Source organism: Pseudophryne corroboree, chromosome 3 (genome assembly GCF_028390025.1).
Source record: "Pseudophryne corroboree isolate aPseCor3 chromosome 3, aPseCor3.hap2, whole genome shotgun sequence".
Classification (NCBI taxonomy): Eukaryota; Metazoa; Chordata; class Amphibia; order Anura; family Myobatrachidae; genus Pseudophryne; species Pseudophryne corroboree.
The window spans coordinates 303,703,925-303,720,320 of record NC_086446.1 but is presented as its reverse complement, the minus strand read 5'-3'; the positions used below and the strand labels follow the sequence as shown (position 1 = coordinate 303,720,320).

The window sequence follows — 16,396 nt, the reverse complement described above, 5'->3', positions numbered from 1 at the left end:
AAGGCTGCAAAAAGTGTAGCATTGGATTAGCGCCAAAGTGGGAGGAGTCACTTTACCATTTTCAGTGCATTCTAACCATTACACTGCCTATGCCCTGTTTTTATGTTACAATTTATGCAATCCTGATAAATAAATAGAAATGTGTCAGTTAACTGTTACAACATACAAGTTGTTCACTTCTGGTTATTGTATTTCAAAATGGAGTTCCAGAATATGTTGCTATCGGGGGACATGTGCTAAGCCTTAAAATTTGATAAAGTGGAGGGTGATAAAGTACCAGCCAATCAGCTCCTGACATGTCACAGGCTGTGTTTTAAAATGACAGGAGCTGATTGGCTGGTAGTTTATCACTCTTCACTTTATCACTTTTTAAGGCTTAGTACATCTGGACCTATGTCTGGTATATATTTCTCTTCTATTGGGACATGCATCCTTTAGGAATCCCAAGACATGGAGACGTTGAGCGCCACAGATTTGTCTGTATGCTGTCCATGGAGCATTAGTCATGCTCTGGCAATGTGTGATGTTATTATGTAGTATACTCTCATACCATATGGTGGTAGAGTTGCGGCATGTTTAGTTCTGATAAATCGGGCCTAATCCATGCAGCGCCAGACAGGACTGTGGGGCTGTTTAATATGCTTAACTAGAAATGTGTCCTATGTAGTACTGGCAGTGCTGTGGGCATGGCTCCTGCTGATAAATAGAAACAGCCACCAAGCCTTGCCAGGCAGACTAACGTTGAATGCGGCTGGCAGAATATTTAATCTAATTCTGACTGTATTATCTGTCAGTTACTGCGACTGGGCCAATAAAATAACCCCTGCCTCTCCTAATTCTAGGGTTTGCTCTTGCTCTTCTGCCTCAGCTCCCAGGGGGTAAGGGAAGCTTCCAGGTCAAGGAAGGGGGAAGAAAAGCTGGCAGAGCAGAGGAGGAGTCTGCCGCTCTCTTTCTACAGTCAGGGGTGTCTCTACCCCCTGGGTCAGCTTCTCCTGGACCTCAAGGAACCCCAATTCCTGGATATGAGCAGATTAGTCCCAGCTTTCACCTGGAGCCGGATTCTGGTGGTGCACACAGGAGGGATAGGCGCTGTACATGTTACACATACAAGGACAAAGAGTGTGTGTACTACTGTCACCTAGACATCATCTGGATCAATACGCCTGAGTAAGTAAAGGTACACGTTTTGCCTCATTTTAAAGTATATGTTGATAACCTTAGGTCTAGTATGTTTTCAGTCCCACTCTGGCTTCTGATAACTGAGGCTGTGTAATGATACTGAGATGTACAGTTATGTAAGTCTTCTCTGTACTGACGGCTGAAGTTGGTGTTCCTGGCTGTGCTTAGGGCTGTAAAGCTTGTATGCTCCTCTTTACACAGAGCACTACAGCTTATGTGCCAAGCTATATATTGCAGAGTACATTTTCCAGTATTCCCAAAGTTGATGTTCCCATTGTGGACCATTTTCTAAAATATCCATAAAAAAATATGTTTTATCCCTTTCTCACTTGCGGACATTAAAAATAATAATGTGTAAGATTACGCATTTCTTACAATACTTTAGACTCTGCTTTCTGTAAATACTGACCGTTGTCTGCAGAGATAGGACTGGTGCTCTAGAACTTGGTTTGTCCCAATGGGAAAGATGACCTAATCCCAATTAGCAGTGCATGCATAACTGCAGTAGGCACTGGCAATGCCACTTGACACAAGTACCATGGACCTGTCATTACACTTTGTATTAAAAAACAAAAAAACAAAACTTGTCTCCTCTTTTAGCCACGGGTGTTATTTTTGATTAGCCTAATAATGAATGACCTCAAACTACTGTTTAGCTCTCTTAGGGGGACATGTACTAAATAAGCGGTGATAAAAGTGGAGAAGAGAGTCAGTGGAGAAGTTGCCCATGGCAACCAATCAGCAATGACTTAACATAATTTGCATACTATAAAAGTATACAGAGCAGCTAATTGGTTGACATGGGCAACTTCTCCACTGGCTCACTTCTCCACATGTATCACAGCTTAGTACATGTCTCCATTAATGTCAGTCTATTAATACTTTGTATCATGTTTTTAAAATGCAAATGTAAAGCACTTTGAGTGATATTGGGAGAAAAGTGCTAAATACATTAAGTGACAGTTGTTGTTCTTTATTTACTTCCTGCTGTGCTGTGTGACGCACTATTAAAGGTCTGTAACCTGACAGCATGGTTTTGAGATGTGTGGATTGAGTTTGGCTATGTAATGCAATGGTAATGTAAACAATATGCTGCCGTTATAATGCCTGTGGTATATTTAGAGACTGAGTTGATTTATACTGAAGATGGTCATGCCCTTGGAAGAATTATTATAATTTTTTTAATATTGATAATCTTGGTGTCCTTTTTTTATTGCTTGTTGGTGGAGGGGATCAGGGTTGATGCGTAATTCTTAATTTCACAATTTGAAGTATAGGATCAATGTTCTTGACCAGGAATGCAATAAGCAGTTTGAGCGACAGAGCAAAATATGAGGCTCCCATTTACCTAGAGCACATTTTTTTTCTCCGTTCTCCTGTTCTTACTGCTGAGCTAAAGTACAATCAGATGTTGTTAACTATCTAGCAGATATGAGTTTCAGCCATGCCGCAAGGTAAAAGAGGGGAAAAATATTTTTGGGATTATCCCTCTTCCTTGATGGAAAAATGTAAATACTTTTTTCTTTTTTTTTCTTCTTTTTTTTATTAATGCTTCGAATATAAGACATATTTCATTGACTGTGGATGAGTTCTTCAGGCTTCATTTGTTCATGTGTAAAGATTATTTTGTTGTTACATATCCATTTTTAGATTGGTTTACGGCATATAACTACTTGTTTCTATGAAGGCACTTGATTAGATAGATGAATTAAAACTCCCAACATCCACTTATGATTTCAACAGTGGAAGATGCTTGTAGTATGATATGGACTGGACTTGTGTAGCTGTCAATAGACACTTCGGGGTGTATCTATGTATACCATGTTTTGCAAGTAAAATCATTGCCCTTTCAAAATATCAGGCACAAACGTGACCGGAACCATGTGTGGGTTTGTGGTTTTGCTTATACATTATTTTATTTTTTTATTTGAAATCATCTATTTCACAATACTTTATGGTGACTGGCAGTTGAGCTAGGTAAACACTATACAATAATTGGTCCGATTTGCCAATAATTGGAAGAATGACCAAAGATATTGTGTAGTGTGTACGAACGATAATTTCGGCATTTCAACGATAATTTAGGAAAATCTCACACACACGCACACACACACACACACACACGCACACGCGCGCGCACTTACTTTACGGTCTATCGTCCCAAACAAAAAATATCTGCCACGATCTCCCACACATCTGCACACGCAGTGTGTGTGCGTTCTCAATAATCTGCACATATTTCCTATGTTTTCCTCTCACTAAATCATCCTCCTTGTGGGCAGACATATACAAATGCAGCGTGATGTGGCTAAAAATTGGTAACTTTAAAAAAAAAACCTTTTAGTGTGTAGCTCAGATATTGGTGCCTACAATTTCCTGAAAAATTGTCCGATTGTCGGGCCGACCAAAAAAATGACTGTGTGTACCTAGCTTTACCCCATGCCAAAAATACTCCACTTCTACTAAAAATTTATGGATCCTTGAAAGTTAATACTGATATGTGGTACAGGTATTAACATTTTAAGCAATCTCCTACTGTCAGTGACTATTTCTTAAATGTGTATGAGGAAGGCTGCACAGAGTGTCCCAAGGGAAGTTTTTATGACTGACAAGGTAGCCCTGTGCTCTGTGCTCCTGAGCACAATTTTGTTATGTAAAGCCGGGATTAGGTAAAAACCAGACCACCTGAATGCTCTCTGCAGCAAACTCTGCCATTCTGGAGCTTATAGTGCTTGTCCCCATCCTGAGGGGTGATTTGGTCTGGTGGTTTGCCTGTGACAGCTGTCATCACCAGGGAGGCGGGGAGAGATTACAGCCTCTCCGTATGATCCGCACTGTTCCGGTTATTACACCATCCCCGGACCATACTGGAAGTCTGTAAATTCTCCCTCCCTGCTGTCAGCAACACTTCCCCAGACTGGCTTTCTCGGCGAGGTGCACTACAAGCTCCAGAATGTCAGAGTTTGTTGTAGGGAACTAGTCTGGACCATTCCGGTCTTTACCAATCCCTGTAAAACCATACATACTGACTTTTCTCTGCAGGGGTCTCACGAGTGTATAGGGAAGGGAGCAGCCATGTGACAACTATGTGGGTGTAGCACTACAATTACATTATTGTGACCCCACAACACAATTCCCTATTTGGTAAATTGAGGGTCGGGTCAAAATGACAAGGTTCATTATAGCTACAAAGATTTAGCCATTAATAGCACCTGCCGTGCTTAGCATTAGTGACATTGAACCATCAATGGTTTCCTCTATTGATGGATAATCCTGCTCTGTGGTACATTATGAAGCAGGGCTTGGCAACACATTGAGACTGTAACAAGGGGCTCATTTGCGCTCGTTACGTTAGTCTACTCTGGGAGGACAGGTTGGGACCAAGTCACACAATAGCAGTACAGGAATTAAACAGAGCTTCAATTCTTTTCAGACTATCTTTTACAAAGAAGCTCTATTTAGTCACTTACAATTTAAAGTGCTATATGAGGCCCCAGCTCTATTTTAATTAAAGGAAACTGTAATGTGTAATTTGCATTCCATGTTTGAATAGGACATGTAATTGATGTATATTTGTAGTATGACATTAGTACCATTGATGTATAACCCACTTTAAAGTTCACAGCAAAGTGAAAAGTTACACTAAAGTGTTCAAGAGAAATAAAAATTCAACCAGAAGCTTGTTTAATTTTTGTCTATGCGAATTGTATGTGAGCCATCTGTGCAACCTATTTCTGGGAGGAGTGTAACTCGCCAGCTTATGGTAAGGAGAACAGGTGGAACTAGAGATTGGTAAATCTTATGGTGTGTACACACGGTGAGATTTCTTCTTACGATTCTGACTAGTCAAAATCGTAAGAAAAGTTAGTGCAGATCGCAAAGTGAAAGTTGCCTTGCGATCCCGATTCGATCCCGATGCGCGATCCCGCTAGGTCGGCATCGCAAGAAAAGACAGACTGTGCAGGCAAGTCAATCCTTGCTAGATCGGTGTACTATCTAGTTCATCTCACATGTCAATGACATCTCACATAAGCCAAAATCGTAAGCACACATAGTCCATATCTCAAGAAAAGTTAGTCAAAATCTGTGCTATCTGGGCTCCGGGGAGTTCAAGAAATCGCAAGTGAAAATCGGGCATAGCAAGGATCTCACCATGTGTACACATTAGTCCCATTTTTCCTTTGTTTAGTCCCATTTTTCCTTTGTTTTAGGTAAGATTTAGTCAGTGGATCTCGCCTTTCATTTTCGTATAATTCTAGTCATGACATAAACTGTAGTCGACAAATACTTTTTAGTCAAATTTTGTTAATAAAATGAACATTGATCTGAGTTCTAAATACAGGTTGAGTATCCCTTATCCAAAATGCTTGGGACCAGAGGTATTTTGGATATGGGATTTTTCCGTATTTTGGAATAATTGCATACCATAATGAGGTATCATGGCGATGGGACCTAAGTCTAAGCACAGAATGCATTTATGTTTCATATACACATTATATACACAGCCTGAAGGTAATTTTAGCCAATATTTTTTATAACTTTGTGCAGTAAACAAAGTGTGTCTACATTCACACAATTCATGTATGTTTCATATACACCTTATACACAGCCTGAAGGTCATTTAATACAATATTTTTAATAACTTTGTGTATTAAACAAAGTTTGTGTACATTGAGCCATCAAAAAACAAAGGTTTCACTATCTCACTCTCACTCAAAAAAGTCCGTATTTCGGAATATTCCGTATTTCGGAATATTTGGATATGGGATACTCAACCTGTATAACCCATGCAGCCTGGAGCTAGAACAATCAGAAAGTGAATTCCTATAGAAACATAATGGAACTGTACACTCTCTGATTCCAAATGAACAACACAGACACATTGTTACATTTCATTTGTGGCTCAAGACCAGATACTCACTGCGATTAATAATCATGCTTTTACTAGTGGCTTTTAAACCCATAATTTGTCTCATTGAGGCTAGCTGCGTAATCAGACCACTTATACCCCTTTTACACTCGCAGAAAAATCCCGGGATATTGCACGTGAACGCGCATCATCCCGGGATTCTTCTCAGTGTAAATGGGTACAGGGACAATTTCCCGGGAAGAGCATCCCGGGATTTCATCCCAGGTCAAAAGCAGGGTTGGTCCCGGGACCGTCCCGGGAAGCTGGGTAGTGTGAAAGGGTCCGTCCCGGGATTCACTATCCCGGGACTGTTAAAAGGACTCGGATTGGAGCTTTCTTGGGCTCAGAAAAGCTGATGTCATCTTTTCTGAGCCCAAGGCCATTTCTAATGACATACTAATGCATTTGCAGGGATATCCCGGGATCAGTGTAAATGGGGCTGTCCCGGGTCGATCCCAGGTCTTAATGCAGTGTGAAAGGGGTCAGTCCCGGGAATGCATCCCGGGAGTGACCCGGGAGTGCGAGTGTAAAAGTGGTATTAATGATGTAGCGGATTAGAATAGAACCATTTCAGATTCTGTTGCTTTGTGACTACAAGACAGAACAATATTTTAACAGAAAGCAGAAATCTGCATGTAACGGTCAGAGCTGAGAACCAGACCTGTTCCCTTTTTCTACTACTTTAGGGGTGTGGTGGGGTGGCGGGGAACAGTACTAGTGTTCACTCTAGGATTTTTTTAGGGCAGGGTGCTGAGCATTGAAGAGGGCACATTTTTATTTTGAAGGGCATATTTTTGATGTGATGCTTTGCGCACAAAGCATAGCGCATATGTTTATAGTTTTTGTACATACATTTTGCCCTTAGTAAATCATATACCCATGCATACATATAAGACACCTAACATCTGTACTGAGAAACCTACTGTATATGTTCAGTCTTCTTGAAAGATCGGCTGTAGCATATACATGAGTAGATAATTATAAATGTATTTTCCAGTGCTGAAGTAGTTATAATCCATACGTGTTATAAAACAGAAAAGTTAAACAATGGGTTAAAATATATAGGAAAAAATAAGTCTGTTCTACTAGGGAAATACTGTAAGCAGTACATGCTCACTGCTTACCCTGTTCTTTCCCTCTTTATCAGAGTGCTGTGTTACTTACAGTGCCTCCTCTGCCATCCAGTTGGCTAAGGATAGAAATTGTGTTCCAATATCAGAGGTGGGCAAGGAGTAGACAACAACATTGTAACATGCACTCTGACTGTTACATTCTGTATACAAGGGGGCGATTTATGGTCCTGCAGGGTGCACTGAAAAAGGGCAGGGTGCTTTTTCACATTTCAAAAATGGGCAGGGTGCAGCACCCTGCTGAAACAGTCTAGAAGGAACACTAAGTACTAAGGAAAGCTTCTGACCGAGTGAGAGACTCAATACTTTTCCCCCCTCAATCTTACTGTGGCTCTTTAACATAGACCTATACATCTGAACACGTAAATAAAACAATCATCAGTATACTATTGTCACAAGGTGCTGTAAATGATATAAACTGAAAAGTTAAAATTTATGTTTCAAATAAGGTAAGTCCATTTAAAAAACCAAAACAAAACATAGGCCTCCTTTAACTTTATTAAGGAAAACCCATGCTGGAGAAACAGTGTAGAATATAGAGAATTGTTCTGTATGCTGCAACCAACACTGCAGGCAAGACAGACAGGGCAGTGGTAGTATTATACACTGTTTAGAAGAGACCTTGAGAAAACTAAGCAGTCATCATTTTCCCATGGCAACCTTTTGACTGAACAAGCTCTATAGTTTGTCTATGGAACTGATCTAAGTTTTGCCCGTAGTCTACATGTCTTGGTGAACAGAGGGTGACCCCTCCTCCTTTTTTTTTTTTTTTGGTTCGCATAACTGCCTCACAGCACTGAGGTCATGGGTTCAATTCCCACTAATGCTCTGTGTGGAGTTTGTATATCCTTTCAAGTGCTTGTGTGGGTTTTGACCTGGGTGCTCTGGTTTCCTTCCACAGTCCAAAAATATACTGTTACATTGGGTTAATTGGCTCCTGACAAAAATGTAACATGTCTGCGGCAGTGGCAATGGAGGTGGTCGCCTCCAGGTGCCAGCCCTAAAGAGGGTATCCTGACCTCCATTGCTCCAGGTTTTTCATTACGCACCCCTGAGCAGGAATTAGCAGGGAGCATGTGCCATGGTCCTCCATCTCCCAGGACCCCCACCCAGAGTCTGGTTGCAGACTAGAGACAGATCTCCAGCAATTTAACCACACCAAGATGCGTTACAGAAGCTGGAGTGCAAGGCTCTTCTCTCTCACACATGTGGAACCTGCTGCCTCTGCTGTTGCTGTGACAGCAGAAACAAGAACGGAAGACCCTGATCAGGTAGTGTTTTTGTTTTGTTTTTTTGTGCTGGGGTGTAGGTAGTTAATGGGGTAGGGCACAGGTTCTCAAACTTGGTCCTCGGGACCCCACAGTGCATGTTTTGCAGGTCTCCTTACAGAATCACAAGTGAAATAATTAGTGCCACCTGTGGACCTCTTAAAATGTCAGTAAGTAATTAATACACCTGTGCACCTGCTGGGTTACCTGCAAAACATGCACTGTGGGGTCCTGAGGACCGAGTTTGAGAACCTGTGGGGTAGGAGAGTGTCTATTTGGGTGCAGCTGGGGTGTTAACAGTGAATATAGGGGGAGGAGAGAGTGCCTGGATGGTCTTGGAAGTGAATGTAGGGGGAATAATGCACCAACGCCTAGCTCACCTCTGGGCTCCTGATATGTGTTCATCTGCATGTGGTAGGGAATATAGATTGTAAGCTCCACTGGCACAGAGACTGATGTTAATAATCAAATATTATCTGTAAAGTGCTGCGGAATATGTATGCGCTATATATTAGTTGGTACATCAAATACCTTTTTGGAACATTTACATACCTCCACTTTTATAGGATACTGCCAATAATATTTTATTGTTGGTGTGTGATTTGTAATGCGCCTTTTTTTTATTTATTTTTTTAAATCCATCCATCCATTTCTGAACATGTACTGTAGCACTTCTTCATAGGGATCTGTTAACCACTACTCGGACATCCATTCTTTGACAGCTGAATGCAGTGCAGTTCAAAGGATCACAAGTGGCTGCTTCCTGATAGGACTGGTACTATTGATTGATTGAGGCTTGGTGTTCGTTAATTCTGTTTTATAGCCAACTGAGTACACCTCAAGGTCATAAGAATTAAGATCATATTCAATGAGCTGCGGTTAATTACTGCATGCTAACTGATCTGCCGGGCTATTCGATTGTAACCCACAGTGGTCTGCGATCAGCGTGCAGTCTGCAGTTAATGTGGATTTCTGTTCGAGCCTTAGGAGGCTCAAATAGAAGTCCGTGTTAAATGCAATGATCGTGGGTGCCGCAAAGCTGTTAAAGCATAGTTCCTAGAACTTTTTTTCTGGATTTGATGGGTTAATACACAAGGAAAGCCCAAGGTTACCACCCTTTTCCAGGCATGGTAAATTACCACTGCTAATTGAATTCAGCATTTATTCTGGTAATGCTGATGGTCCTATGAATGCAGAAAAAGGAAATACATGTGCATGAAGCTTATTTATTAAGAAATAATTATCAATGGCAGTAGGCTTGACAAAATTAGGGAGGATATTGTAACATTTGACTTAATCCTTAGTTAATGCAGGGCAGCTGTGTTTAGATGTATATTTAGTTACTTGTATTATATACAATTTAGATTCATAAAACACCTATAATACTGATCTCCTGCCCTCAATGGCCATGGACATGTATATTTTCCTGCCATAGTGCCGTGTGAGGGTTGTGGGGTTTTTTTTTTTTTAGTCTCATTTTATTCTGTGTTTAATATAATGCAAAGCAAACGTTCACTTTGTTTTACAGCTGCATAACCTTGCTACAGAGATTTCTTAGGTCCAGTCCCAGGTAGGAGACAGGCTGTGGTGCGGGAGGGATAAGCTCCGTAGGAATTACTCTCGAGTATTTATGTAGTGTTGGTGTTTTTATTGGTATTTATGTATTTTATGTAGTCTTGTTTGTTATTTTGCTCTGTACACCCCACCGGATCATATTATATTATTGGAGGCAGGGCAGCATTTGATGTGTAAAAAAATGTATAGTATTCCTTGCCTGCCCAGGTAAAATTCATTATTATGATGGCTCATCATTTGGTTCCTGGAACATTTTTGTGTAAAATGCAGTAATGCATATATAGATAATAACCCTCCAGTAGTGACACCAAATTTTGTGACGTTGGCGCTGCGTCTGTGAGACCCATTTTCATACCTCCCAACTTTACTGTTCTGTGGAGCGGGACACTTGCGCGGCGAAGCCGCGCGTTCCCGAAAAGAGGCGTGTCCTATGAAAAGGGGCGTGGCTTCGCGGGAGGACCCGCGATCGCGAGCCACGCCCCCGTTTTCGTCACTGAGGGGGCATGCCCAGCGCTCTGTGAGCCGCTGGCATGCTCCCTCTGACTCCACTGAATAGACGCTGTGCGCATGCGCACAGCGTCTATTCACCCAGCGATTGACAGAGCCTCCCAACTGACCCCCCCACCGCGGGACACTGCGGCCCGCGGGTGGGACAGCGGGACAGTCCCCCAAAAACGGGACTGTCCCGCGAAAATCGGGACAGTTGGGAGGTATGCATTTTGAGTCCTGTGTTTTAGGAATTAGCAGCGAAAGGTTAAGAAATGTTAGTTTGTTTTCTAGTGTGTGTGGTGTTTTGCTTTCCTCTGTCCCTAAAAAAAGGGTACATTTTTTTAGACAATTAACTCCACTTTTTCTAGAGTAACTTTCCAGACCAGAAATAACCTAGGAAAAAAATGAATACAAGGGAAAAAGGAAACCTTACCAGTCTCACAGGAATCGTACGTGAATGCTAGATATCAGGAAAATGAGAGCAATGTAATTGTTTCAAGATTTCCCTAAAGATTTGTGAAGTGTAATATGATCAGAACCAGCCTTTGAATGAGCCATTGGCTAATAGTCTCTTTTCACAAATGGAAACCCAAGTGCTACTTTGCCTAAGGCTGAAATAAGGATGAAAGTTTGGATGAGTTTCTGTCAAAGATGTAGGTGAGGCTGCTTTGCTCCTAGGCTATCACATCATGCTTCGGGGCACCCATGGCTATTGCATTGCAGTTTAGTTCTGTTGTTCTTGATCATTTGATGTGTAGTACTATTTTAATTATTTTAAGTATTGTTATGTCTTCTCACTAAAATTGCCAGAATTGGAATATAGACATAAAGCCACAGATGCCTGAAAGGGCAAACTAATAGCATACAGCATTCCATAAATGCCAAATTTGCAAGTTGGGTACCCCACCTAGGGATGGCTGGCCCAATACACAGTAGCAATGGGACTTTTTTTTTTTTTTTTACTGGTGCCCCTGGCATATTGGTTCTAAGGAGACAGATAAATAAAATAGTGTCCCATATAGTTTTTTATTCATTTATTTTTAATTAACCGTGCCCCCGGGGGCGTGGCCTGACCGGGATAGGGAATAGCTGTTCCTCCATTGAGCTCTCCGCTAAGCAGCCTTCTAAAAGCCCCATTTACCTGCTCCACTCGCCTCAAACACCATCTTTCCCGCATCCCTGCTGCCGCCGGCGATTCAGCGCGGGGTGAGCTACGGTGCCGGGAGCCGCTGTTACAGGTCTCTCCGGGTCGCGGCCTCTCCTGCTGGAAAAGCCGGGGACTCGAGTTTGCACTCCGGTCCGCCGGCTGAGCTCCACGGCGGAGCTGGCGGGTGCTCGGAGCCGAGGACGCCGTTCCTGAAGGGGATATCAGCTGCATGCTGCCTGCACTCTCTGCCTAGCCTGACGACCACCAAGAACAGGGGCATAAACACCCCCTTCCCAACACTATAACAGAGGTGAGAGGCACATCATATGAAGCTGCCCACAGGCTGTGTATTATAACGGCGGCCATTTTATTTCCAGCACAGTGCATTACCTCCCAGCTTGTGAGCAACAGACTGAACTACTAGCTTTAGTTTATTCACAACTGTAGTTTCAATTCCCCAGCCTCTTATTTTATTACTAAAATTGCTGGTGCTGATCTCTGCATATCACTGGATATCACAATAATCATCTCAGTACAACTAAACGATACACCCTCTGCTATTCCCCTGTGCATCCGGTCTGTAGCTACATGTGAACTTTGTCATCTTTCACATTAACCCCCCCGTTTCCTGTGATTTCCATTACCACATATTGGAGCTATTTGCGATTTGCCCCAGAAGCTCTCTATATTTGTCAAGGACCCCGACAGCGCTGCTGGTCAGGCTGTTACCTTGTGCATCTGCATTGTTCGTGTATTTACATATGCTTCTGAAGGCTTTCTCACAGGAATATTTATCCATGTACTCTGCAATGTGATTTCATCTATACAATGCGCTGATAGCCTCACTCACAGGCATCATCTTAATTACTTCAGGAGAGACATTTTCGCTTTTCACTGTTATCACCTATAGTGTTTTTTTTTCTCCCCGTTATTCTATTGCTCTTGTGGCTGCTTCTATGGAAAAATACCTTACGCCTTCTGCATCCCCGCAACCTCTTCAACCACGCCAGGAAAAGAGAAGGGCGGATCCCAACATGTCTTCTGATTCTGCTATCGCAGCGCTATCTCCGGCTGCCAAAAAGGCGGTGGCTCCTCAGGACTCTTATGTTACTTATAATGATGTGGTGGAAGCTATTAAGGCGACCATGGGTCCGCTACTCTCACAAGCAGTTTCGGATATAACTTCTCAATTATAGCACCTCACTCACCGTGTTGCTGAGACTGAACATAGGGTCGGCACCCTGTTTCAAGACGTCTCACATCTTACACAAGTAGTTCCCAAATTGGAAAAGGACAACTACCATCTTTGGAACAAAGTAGACGACCTCGAAAATCGGTCCAGGAGAAATAACATCCGCCTAGTGGGGCTCCCGGAATCGGTCAAGGGCCCAGCGCTGGCCCACTTTGTTCGTAACACTCTCCCAACTCTCTTAGGAATTGAATCTGAATGCCGTGATCTCATCATTGAGAGAGTTCACAGAGTGGGTCAACACTCCTCAACTACTTCTACCCGCCCTCGAGTTGTTCTGTTTCGATGTCTTAATTACTTGCATAAACAGTTACTTTGGTCAGCGTCCCGCAACAGGAAATTCATTCCGTGGGAATCGTCGAAATGATATCTTTTTCAAGATTTCTCAGTGGAGTTGTCCCGAGCCCGCAAGGCTTTTTCTCCAGTGTGCTCCCGCTTAGTAGCGGACCAGCGTAAATTTGCCCTGATCTACCCGGCCAGGCTCAGGCTGTTTGACGGTTCATCTTACAAAGATTTCAACACTCCTGCTGATGCGGAGGCTTTCTTGGCGGAGGAGAGACGTTCTACACCCCCTGGAGATATTGCGGATCCTCCCCCATCTACTCACTAACTCCCGCAACATTCATGAAGACACTAATTTGTTCTAATTTGTTGAGGTGTTTTTCCAATGATGCAATCCTCTCTTCGTCAACATTTCATTACTGAATGTTATGCAACTATGATATATTTCATGATGTTACTGATATACTACTGATACTATGTTTAATGCCTGAATTCGAGGCCTAGTTATTATTCTTTCTCAATGTTTTGTTTATAGAGGCTTATCTTGCCCATTGTGTTTCGCTGTTAGGTTTACTGAATATTTGCCATGCTTTCAATGGCAATAGATTTAACTTTGCAGGTCTGTATTTGTTTTCGTTTAATGTCGTCCTCTGTATGTGTTTGTCCCTCTCCTTTTGTCTCCTCTCCCTCCCCTTTTCCCATTTTTTATTTACTTGACAGGTCAAGTTGGGATGTTTGTAACTGGTTTCTGTACTACTCACCCGTCACTTGAATGGCCGTTCGCATAGGCACGTGGAATGTAGGAGGAATTAATTCCCCAGCCAAAAGACGTAAGATTCTTACTTATATTTCAAAACTAAAATTGGATATTATATGTCTCCAAGAAACTCATTTGACTCACAGGAATCTCTGAAGCTACAAATACTGGGTTGGAAATTATTGGCTGCCGCACCTTATAACTCTAAATCCCGAGGTATAGTCGTCTTAACCAGAAAATCCCTATCCGTTTCTATTTCTAATGTAGTGGCTGACCCAGAAGGACGTTATCTGATTACTGATATTCTTATCAATAATTCCCCATATATCCTATGCGCGATTTATGCTCCAAATGTTTATAAAAGATCCTTCTTCACTGCCTTACTGGCCAAGTTATTACAGTATAGCTCAAAATCCCTGATTTTATTGGGAGATTTTAATCTTATTTCCTCTCCGATTCTCGATAGGTCCTCCACCTCAAAGACTCCCATTTCCCTCCCTAAATTGGGTATACCAGCGCTTTCTAAACAACTTAGCTTAATTGATGTTTGGCGAGCTATGAATCCAACTGAAAAAGAATTCACTTGCCTCTCGGCAGCTCACCAAACCCTTTCCCGCATAGATTTTATTTTGATATCTACCTCCTTGTTCCCCAGAGTACATGATGTTGTCATTGAACCCATAGGTTTATCTGACCACGCGTTAGTAGGGCTATCTCTTCAAACTACAATAGACAAGTGCCCTTATAGATTATGGAAATTCCCTAATTACTTGTCCCAGTCCATATCATTTCGTCAAAAACTTGAATCCGCCTGGATGGACTTTAAACACGCTAATTTAGATTGTGAAACTTCGGATCCGCTATTGTTCTGGCAAACAGGCAAGGCGGTCCTCCGCGGTGTCATAATCTCCTATCTAGCGGCTGAGAATAAACGCTTAGCTACCATTTATCTTGATTTGCAGTCTAAGTTGACTGAATCCTATCAATCTTTCAAATCTGCCCCTACCCTTTCTAATAAGTCGGCTTATTGCACTGCAAAGATTAATTTTGATGAATATTTTAAAATCAAAACTGATCGTTCCCTTTTCTCCACTAATTATAAATTTCATAGATTCGGAAACAAGACTGGTCGTCTTCTTTCCAATCTATTAAAAGGTTCACAACCACCTATGTTAGTTCACCCTTTACGCCGAGATGATGGTTCTGTGGCGGACTCGAGCAGCCAGATCACTGATGTTATGAAAAACTTCTATAAAACCATCTATTCTGACCCTCAAGGCACTGAGTCCCCTTTTAATAATGATGATCTCCCCAGTTCTTGGACATTTCCACCCCTTCCCCAATTTCCAGAAGAATTCTCCCAACTACTGGAGGCCCCTGTCTCCATGGAAGAAGTCACAAGGGTTATTCAGCAATCAAAACCATTGAAAGCCCCGGGGCCAGATGGTCTGTCGGCAGAATTTTACAAGATTTTATTGCCTAGGTTTGGTGAGAACTTGGTTGCATTTTATAATAGTATTATATCTACCAAATCTGTTCCTCTTTATTTTAATTAAGCGATTATTAAGTTACTCCCTAAGCCGGGCAAGGATTTATCTTTGCCTGGTTCCTATAGACCTATTTCTTTATTAAACTTTGACTATAAATTATTTACTAAAATTCTTGCTGACAAACAAATTATATCTACCCCAGATTATTCATCCGGATCAGACCGGTTTCATTTTAGGTAGACATTCAGTTGTTAATGTTCGGAAAATCTTGGCAGCGATTCACCACTCGAGCTCTTCTACTCTTCCTAGTTTGATAGTTTCTTTTGATGCCGAAAAGGCTTTTGATTTAATAAGTTGGAAATACCTCTTCACTTCTTTACGCCGGTTTGGTTTCCCCCCCGCTTTTATTTCTATATTACAAACACTGTATCACTCCCCCCTGTCACAAATTTCCTGTAATGGTTCTATATCATCTGCCTTTTCTATTTCACGCGGGACACGCCAGGGCTGCCCCTTATCCCCCCCTTCTATTTGCCATTGCCATAGAGCCATTGGCGATTGCGATACGGCTTTCTGCTTTGATTGAAGGTATTGCTATTCGTTCCAAACTACTCAAAATTTCCCTATATGCAGATGATATGGTACTTTTTCTCTCCAACCCGGCATCCTCTCTTCCAGCGGTTCTGAAACTTATCTCCTCTTTTGGCTCCATTTCCGGCTACAAAGTTAACTTAGACAAATCTGCAATTCTTCCCATTAGTGGCTCACCCTCTTATTTTCAATCGCTGCCTGTTCTCCGGGCTATCCACATTTCCCATTCTTCCATTAAATACTTAGGTATTCATATATCGACTACACTCTTGGACCTTTATGCTCTTAACTTTATCCCTATCATCGCCAAGCTGAAATCATACCTAGACA

At 42.0% G+C, this 16,396-nt stretch overlaps 1 protein-coding gene across 2 annotated transcripts in view; it reads left to right on the top strand.

The window, feature by feature from the left end:
* EDN3 (endothelin 3) overlaps positions 1–16,396 on the top strand; it is a 248,320-nt gene that overhangs the window by 2,810 nt on the left and 229,114 nt on the right. For both annotated transcript variants that reach the window (XM_063959375.1, XM_063959376.1), the window contains exon 2: positions 843–1,167. In XM_063959375.1, coding sequence (XP_063815445.1) covers positions 843–1,167 — 325 coding nt within the window. The remainder of the gene's footprint in view (positions 1–842; positions 1,168–16,396) is intronic.